The 8,101-nt window shown below is 38.9% G+C and overlaps 1 protein-coding gene across 1 annotated transcript; it reads right to left on the bottom strand.

Annotated features, from left to right (window-relative positions):
* Positions 1 to 1,889: 1,889 nt before the first annotated feature.
* On the bottom strand, positions 1,890 to 7,839 carry drg1 (developmentally regulated GTP binding protein 1). The gene is made up of 9 exons (XM_034205295.1): positions 7,619 to 7,839; positions 6,574 to 6,697; positions 6,269 to 6,444; positions 6,095 to 6,164; positions 5,592 to 5,761; positions 4,743 to 4,873; positions 3,350 to 3,517; positions 3,070 to 3,192; positions 1,890 to 2,243 (listed from the first exon to the last, which is right to left on the bottom strand). Exons 1-9 carry the CDS (start codon positions 7,655 to 7,657, stop codon positions 2,144 to 2,146), a joined length of 1,101 nt encoding a protein of 366 aa, XP_034061186.1. The 5' UTR covers positions 7,658 to 7,839; the 3' UTR covers positions 1,890 to 2,143.
* Positions 7,840 to 8,101: the final 262 nt, after the last annotated feature.

The raw sequence follows: 8,101 nt of genomic DNA, 5'->3' as shown, positions 1-8,101 counted from the left end.
CTTTTATTAGTGCCCGGTCTTCAACTCTTTCATTAGCTAAAGTGCTGCCATCATTTACAGGGTAAAAGGGGGTTGGGGGAGAGATGGTGTGTCTGAGGAGGGTTGGTCCTTCTGCTACGGGACAGGCATGCAATACCCTCAACCACTGCAGCTTTTCCTACCAAAGTGGCTATACTCTCTTTAAGAAACGTTAGTTGATAACATCGAATACACTCGATAGCATCATCGTTGACCATTATAGTATTGTAGGTGCCATTTGATATCTTTGCTTTTAAATTAGTGTTTTTAAATGCAATCGTATATGTTTCTTAATGCTCTTAATGTCTCTCATTTTTGTAAAGCACTTTGAATTGCCTTGTGTTGAAAGGGGCTATATAAATAAACTTGCCTTGTAGCAAATGTTGTGAGTATATTGTCAGGATTTTTTTCATATCTATGAACATGAATCCTGTTGCATGTCTAAGACCTTGTTGAACGTCCAGAATAACAGTGTTTTTCATCAGACACATAGTAAGCAGTAATTTATGGACGTTATTAATAGCCCTTCTTATGATTAAATGTATTCTTATTTATTAGCGGGGACATATTCTTCGTGTGTTCTCGTAAAGCAGTTTCTTCTCAAATGCAAAGGGGAATTATTACAATGGAGACATTGAAATAACATTGAGAAAATTGTAATGAGCTATTGCAAATGTGATTACATGTTTTTGTAAATGTAGACATATTTAAAATATAATATATTTTTGGGATTTCCCCCAATCTTTTATATATTTGCACGCCTAGGTTTTCATGTTGGACACATTTGTATGTGTTGTATAAGATAAATGCAAGGGTTGTTTAATTTAAACAGAAGCAGCTGAATAAATGCCAGTATCACATCTTTGCAGCACATTAAATGCTTCTGAACAATAGATTTTGGAAACATAAGCTGAATTGTATCCATCTTCTTGCTTCAAGTGTTTATTCTTTAAATGTCCTTCTGTCTTTATCATGCTATAGTCTATATACACTTAGGTACTCACTGGCACCATCCACTGAATCACTGGCAGGTATGAAGTGCTCAGACACAAAATGGCCGCTACACTTCATGCAGGATGCAACATATCGACATCAGATAATGCAAGCTTCCAGAAGGGCTCCCAGCTCTGATGAAATGCTCTTTATTTTACTCTGTGGAGGCTTGTTAGTTGTGAACAGCTGGGGTATGATATCCCCAGACTGCAACTGAGTGAACAAACTGATTAACCTGAGTGGCCGTCCCCTCCAGAGAGAGGGGGGGTCCAGCAGCCTGAATAACTGCCTCCATCATCAATGTCACCTAAATCACTTAGCAGGACAGGGCTTTTAAATGACTTCTGTTCTCCCAGCCTCACTGAAATGGCAGCGGTAACGCTGTTGCTGAGTGCGTTTCTGAAGGAGACCATGATACTGTGATGAGCACAGGATTCAATGATGCAACATTTCTGTGACGCTTCTGCAGCAGACTGCATGCAGCACATCAGATCTTATTGATTTCAAAAGAGAGAAAAACTGTGCCCGGCTACAATTTATGAATACATTGGACCATCCTGATGAAGGCAAGATTGCCGAATAAAGCTTCAACACCGACAGTTCCATACAATTTAGTATGTGGAAATTACCAGGTTGTTCTCCTGCTTACAATCACATTTTAGAGTATGCAAGCCAGCAGCAAATATATAAGAAAAAGGGTCAAATGTTTAAGTGAAAGTGATACGACAAGGTAGTATGTCCTCATGTAATGAATTCTGCATGTAACCGTATGGTGTAAAGGCAATGCTGTACATACTATAAAATAAATGTATGCAACATTTTATTGAATATAAAGCTGAACAAAAAAGGTAACTGTTGGGCAAGAATGAAAACAGCAACACTTCTTACTGTTTTTATTGAAGAGATTTGTATTTTATTTCAATGCAAGCCTTAACCAATATTCAATATGAACTATTCATGGTGTCAAGTACTGTGGGATCTTCTATATGGGAAACTTACATGTAGGTCTTTTGAATTGCGGCAAAAATAACCGCAACGACGCAGATGCTCCGATAGATATTTTTGGTGATTTACTGAGCAACTGAACAGAACTCTTAGTGATACACAGGCCATGCAGGGACTTTGACTCCTTTTACTTTTTCACCAGCTGAATAACGTCTTCATCGATCATCACGTGCTCTCGGCCCACCTTTTGAGGGTTGTGTTTCACCGATGCTCCCCACACAAGGGCACTAAAAGAAAGACAAAATGATATTAAGATTTGACATGAATTATTCCTTTAAGACATGTAAAACAGGATGAAAGAGTGTGTCATGTGATAATCCAAATCAAAAAATGTTGGTTAAATAGGTACTATACATTTTTTTCTGTGCTACAGAATAGTTCTGCAGTATAAAATAAGGTACAGGGTGCAATGCAATCCTTCAGTTACAAAGGCTTTCTAATCGTGGGTGTCACTGTTTAACCCATTTGTTCCCTGGAGGACAGGTAATGCTCGGCAGCACTAACAAACCGACTGATTGATGGTTTTAGCTCTTCCATTTGGAGAAGGTGGTGCAACCCATCATCTCAGATCCTAATCCAGGCTCTTGAATTAATGCTTATCTGGAGAACCTCACCGTAAACAGGGCAATGGCAGTGATTAAAGTGACTTTGTTGTTTTAAACCTTTGTTGCCCACTTCTCCTTCTGGTTTAATTACATCAACACATCTTAGCAAGAAGGAATATGAAATAAAGCAGTAAACTAAATATTACAGGAGCCTTCTGCCTCAACATTGTCATCTTTCCATAAAAAGGTAAAGAAACAAACACACACTTTTTAAAGATGTTACAGCTCTAATTCATGTGTAAATGAATACAAATAAACAATACCAGGTACGAAGACAGCTTTTTGTGGATAAACCTATTTATATTCTGTCCATATACCTTTAAAATGACACCAGAGGTTTGATAACTGAATAGCTATTCCTCCCTTTAATATCTCCAACATGTGTTTGGGCAGCAGTTCTGTAGGGAGCGGTGTGCAAGAAAAATGAATGTCAATAGATAGTACTTACTACTTGAGTTCCTTCATGAGGCTTTTGTGAATCTTCAAGCAGAAGTCCTCGACAGTAGTGTGTTCATCAGGGAGCACGACAGGAGACGTGTAATCAGGAAGTTGACCTTTGGGCTTCGTGTAGCTGCAAAGGAACACGTGAGCTCAGTCAAATCTTCCAGCCTGAATCAACAACATGTTATATCTAACATACAGTTGACTCATTGTGCACCATTTCAATCCCCAACTCTCTTCCACCTCCATTCACACCCCCTAGTGGGGACTGTTGAAACATCACTTACATGCGAACAAGCTTTAGGTAGTCCCACATCTTCTCCAGCAAGTCATCGAAGTTCCAGCGGCTGTGAGCAGAGATGGGCACGCAGTGAGGCACCTTGTAGATGATGTCCAGCTCCTCGATGGAGATCTGATCGATTTTGTTGAGCACATAAATGCATGGGACGTAGACCCTGTTGAGACAAGAGACTGTAAGTGGCTGCCGTCCGTGAAATCTCTGCTTGGTGAGCAAACATACATCAAGTGGTTTCACCATGGTGGTGTCGGCTTAAACTGTATTTCATAAAATAAATCTAACAAAAAATTACAACAATTGCAAACAGCTGTTAATCGTTTACTGCATTATCTGGTGGTGTTAGTGAACATGATATACAAAATTCAGTGAAATCTTTTTTGCATTTAGAGATTTTCTTCAGGTGCATGTTGAACCTTCTTGTGTTATATTCCTATTTTCCATGCTTCCCAAAATGATGTTAATGTATTTATATGGGAGAATTATTTTATAAGTAGAATTCATGTGCATGTCCTTCAGAGGACATTTTTTCCCATCTTGTACAGCATGTCCTTTGCATTGACTTTGTGTTTCTGCTACATTTGTAACACTAAGTTAATTAAGATGTGTAATGTACCAATATTTGTAAATAAAATTGTATTCAAAATTAAATGTGAATCTGTTAATCCGGTGGTATTAATGCTGTGTATCCTTAAAGGTAGGAGTGTACCGCTGGGACCATGTTAGTTAGAATGGAGCATTTTATGACTGTCCATTGTGTTACACACAGAGAGCAGTTATTCTAATAGAGCATGTAGAGAATGCTTTGTTTCTCTACAAATGCACATGTGTGTTATTGCCTTTCTTCCGGTTGTAATATTTTAGAGAAAGAATATGTAGCGGCTATTTTTTCAAAGAGTTTTATTTATCCCACTGCAATATTAATGCATTATGCTCTTCCTTTTGTTCAGGTCTTTACCCTGGCAAGGCGCAGAGAGCATTTATGCAGGAGAGACCCTGTGGATGCTCCGTTTCATTACAATTGCAGGAAGGTTAGGCTGTTGTCTGGTGCCTTTCAATAAAATGTAGAAAGACAGTCTTGGGACATGAGGTCCTTTTCCAGTATACAGGAGTTAGACCCGCTGCACAAGCCACACCCTACATTATCCATCTGCTTAATTTTAACATATTTGCAGATTTTTTAATCGAGTAATGGAAGTCCTACAGCTTTTTGCAATATACATGTAATGAAAAATTCGTCAGTGGACTAAAAAATGTGATTGGAACCCAAAAATAGCATTTTCATATGCAACTGCAGTGTGAATTAAATGACATTTATGATTCCCAGAAGCCACACCCACGGGGAATGACTAAGAAAGGCCCATTCTGGCTCTTCAGCAGCTTACCGATTTCCCTCCACCACATCAATGAGGTCATCAGCTGTGGAGTCGCTGCGCAGAGTGATGTCGGCGTTGAAGATCTTGTACTCTGCCAGGATACTCTTAACAGTATCTTGATCCAGCTCCGTTTGGATACACTGATGAGAGAGGGGATGACAGGCATGATGTCAACACAATACAGTGAATATGAAATGAATAAAGAAATACTTTATAGTGGAAATCTATCAGTCAAATAACATGAGGCTGATGGTTATTACCAAATGCAAAGGAAATGCTGATATTTTGCAGGACAGAAAAATAAATGTGTCGGAGCAATTTAGTTAAGTGTACTCTCATGCATGTCCACCAGAGAGCGACATTTTAAAGGGTTTCATTGCTTGTTACCAAGGTGATACACATCTTATGTAAAAACGTGTTGTCTGCATTTGATTCTGCAGATCAGTGGCAACCTTCAAATAACTCATCTATACAAACACACACAGTATTAAAGGCTTTCACATGTTTGTTTAAACTAATGGGATGCCTGAAAAATGACCACTATCAAAACAGACCGACAATCATCTACAGATATCCCGACAACTAAAATCCTGCATGCCAGAATAAGCGCTATATTGAGGGACATCCTTTCATCGACCATTGAGGTATAGAGTGGTGGTCCTTTTCATGATAATTTCACTTTTTCAGCTCAATTGGTTGAAGGACAATTAAAGGACCAGCATTTAAAACACAGACACTTTACTAAAGTCAACAAAAAACCCATATGACCATTACACTCTTCATTTTAGAGACTTTGTGAAAACTGTGAGAAGCTTTCACTTCTGTATTTAAATTGCTGTTACTCTGTGTGAGACATACTGTAGAGGTGAAGTTGATGCCTCCTTTGTCCTTCCTCTTGTAGCCAATGTTGGGTGGTTGCTTGTTAAGTCGGATGCCAAAGCCCTCCAGTTCTTTTTCTATTAGCTTCTTATGACCAAGAGGCTTCAACACATCGAGCACTATCAGGATTAGGTTGCAAGTTCGAGCCACTAAAACACAGGAAGGGGGGAGAAGATATTAGTTAAACAGAGAGGATAAAAGACTCACCGCTTCTGTTGTAGAAATGAAAAAAATATGGACCTTTATTAAACAAAAAAACAGAACCAAAAATAATAAATTCCCTGTTAAAATGTGTTGGAAAAATACTTAAATGTACACACTACACATCAAATTACCATGTTTTATAATGAAAACCATAAATACAATGAATGAATCTAGAAACATACAAAATGTTGTTGTTTGAACCAGGCAAAGATGCACCTCTTATCATATTTCGTTAATGGAAACGTGTCTTAGCAGAACCCCACTGATCACATCTTTACCTGCAATGACCTGTCGGCCTCTACCCTTGCCATCCTTGGCCCCCTCAATGATTCCTGGGAGATCCAAGAGCTAAAAAGGGAATAGGAAAGAAAGTTAAAACCCACTGAAAACATACCACACAGAAAACTCTTATGCAGGTAGCCAGGTACTGAACAAACAGGACTTTCTTGTACCTGAATTTTGGCTCCTTTGTAGCGAATGACTCCAGGTACGGTGGTAAGAGTGGTAAACTCGTAGGCAGCGACCTCAGAGTACACACCTGCCAGGTTACTTAGAAGGGTTGACTTCCCCACTGAGGGAAAACCAACGAAGCCAATACGAGCATCACCGGTCTTCGCAACATCAAAGCCTGAAAGAAAAAGTAAAAGAATACCCAATTAAAATCAACTACATATTCAATGTTATGCTTTAAATGGCAGAAAAGGCTTATAGGCATGTATGTCACAAACCTATATAAACTGTAAGCATGTGGTCTTACCTTCTCCTGCTGCACCACCTCCGCCTCCTTTTGGGGTGATGAGCTCCCTCCTCAGTTTGGCAATCTTTGCTTTGAGCAGACCCAAGTGGTGAGCTGTGGCCTTGTTCCTCTGCGTCCTGGCCATCTACAGTTAACAGTACCAGCATCAGATGTTATACTTGTTGTTTAAATGGCAGTGAGTCTTGTAGTAAGTGGACTGAGCAGTATGTTCTGACAGTTTTTACTAGCTAACTAAATATTACACAACTAGAGAAAAACAATAACTTGTGAAGAACTATAAATTACATATTTAAGGGGGACAATCGCATACCTTGGAAGTCCATTAGCAGGATATTTTTTAATAACCATGAAGGACTTACTTACTAAAATATTCAAAAACAGTTTACATGTTCCTATAGTCAACCGATGATTGTTTTTAATATACAAATAAAGGGTAGACTCTAAATTAACCAGCTGGTAGTAAATGACATAATGGTGACTGAGAACAATGGGAATATGTTTGAATTGGAGGTTTTTCTTTACTTGTCCTCTCTATATCACCATTTTCTCAGTTAAACTATCTTGTATTATCTCTGTGGTGGAACCCCATTAGCCTTATATATATGTAGTACATAAAAAACAAAACTGCTTTTATATTAAGTTCATTTTGATACATGTAGTTGTTTTTGAGGGCTACAGGGAATTGACCATTTTGCAAATATGGGACTTAATGGAACACAAAGTCTGTAAAGTTAGCCGGTTGGTCACCAGTCGTTCTAACACAATATGGAGCAGTGACCGTATCCACGTTACTGACCTAATGTAGCAACACCCTATAACTTATTACAACTGGTTATGAATATATTTCGAGTGAACAAGTATAACTACTTTTTCGTACACACTGTTAACTTTCAAGTAACGGTGTGCTAGAAATATAAGTTACTTAAATATACGTGGCCCAGCTGTGTTAGCTGTGTGGTTACAGCGCTAACAGCTAGTTAGCTACCTAGCAGTTAGCGTGCAGCTAAAACGTGACTGATTCACCGGCTGTCTATTAATATCTTACCTCGGCTTCGATCTCCGCTATTTTGATCAGTATACTCATGATGGCGGATGTTCCTGTGTTCCACCAACGTTACCGAAAGAAATTGGAAAGATCGTACGTGGAGTTTGGCAAAGTTAGATGTTCTTTAGCATGCACACACGGGGCCGCACCACGAAAGAGCCACTGTGCGCCTCTTCGCGGGAAATCTCGCGATGACTGAGGCCGGGCATTCTGCCCGCTGCGTTGACTCACAGGACAGAGTAACTAGGAGCGAAAAATGGAAATGAATTAACTTTAAAAAAAAAAAAAAAAAAGAGATCCAGTTAAAAGGGATGATACCTACCTGCCCAGTGTAGTATTGCAATTCTGCATTGATTAAGTCATTAGGTCCCTTGACATGGAAACTATTGATAAGACTTTTCTATAAAATAGAAAAACAAAGTGTCCTACTTTTTCAGTGTAATACAATGCTGCAAATCACAATTAAACAATATTAACAAGGTA

This window comes from Gymnodraco acuticeps, unplaced genomic scaffold (genome assembly GCF_902827175.1).
Source record: "Gymnodraco acuticeps unplaced genomic scaffold, fGymAcu1.1, whole genome shotgun sequence".
Taxonomy (NCBI): Eukaryota; Metazoa; Chordata; class Actinopteri; order Perciformes; family Bathydraconidae; genus Gymnodraco; species Gymnodraco acuticeps.
Note: the sequence above shows the minus strand (reverse complement) of the source record. Positions and strands in the feature narration are given on the sequence as shown.